We start from the raw sequence: 587 nt of genomic DNA on the forward strand, positions 1-587 counted from the left end.
TTCGTTCAGCTTCTCCCTCACAATATGGCAATCGATATCTATGTGCTTCGTTCTCTCGTGAAAGACGTGATTCTCGGCAATGGCGATTGCAGATTTGCTATCACAAAATACTGCTGCAGGTTTACTTGGTTGAACTTGCAATTCACGAAGCAATGAAGTAATCCACTGTACTTCACAAACCGTGGCAGCTAAGGCACGGTATTCAGCCTCTGATGATGAACGGGATACAGTTGCTTGCTTCTTTGATCTCCAAGAAATAAGAGCAGGCCCTAGGAAGACACAAAAACCTGTGATAGACCTGCGTGTTTCTGTACATGATGCCCAATCAGAATCTGAGAATACATTGAGCTGATTACCATTATTTTTGGGATAGAATAACCCCTGACCAGGTGCCTTTTTGATGTAGCGAAGGACTCGGTGTGCAGCAGCCATGTGCTCAGTTGTTGGAGCATCTACATATTGGCTTAATTGTTGTATGGCATAAGCAATATCTGGTCTTGTGGCGGTGAGGTATAATAACCGACCTACAAGACGTCTGTAGCTGGAAGCGTCACTGAGGATGGTGCCACCTTCTCTGTTTAATTGTT

General features: G+C 44.5%; 1 protein-coding gene across 1 annotated transcript in view; it reads right to left on the bottom strand.

Moving 5' to 3' along the window:
- LOC116007854 (uncharacterized mitochondrial protein AtMg00810-like) overlaps nt 1-432 on the bottom strand; it is a 4,771-nt gene extending 4,339 nt beyond the window's left edge. The window contains exon 1 of the mRNA XM_031248520.1: nt 22-432. Coding sequence (XP_031104380.1) covers nt 22-432 — 411 coding nt within the window. The remainder of the gene's footprint in view (nt 1-21) is intronic.
- Nucleotides 433-587: the final 155 nt, after the last annotated feature.

Source organism: Ipomoea triloba, chromosome 16 (genome assembly GCF_003576645.1).
Source record: "Ipomoea triloba cultivar NCNSP0323 chromosome 16, ASM357664v1".
NCBI lineage: Eukaryota > Viridiplantae > Streptophyta > Magnoliopsida > Solanales > Convolvulaceae > Ipomoea > Ipomoea triloba.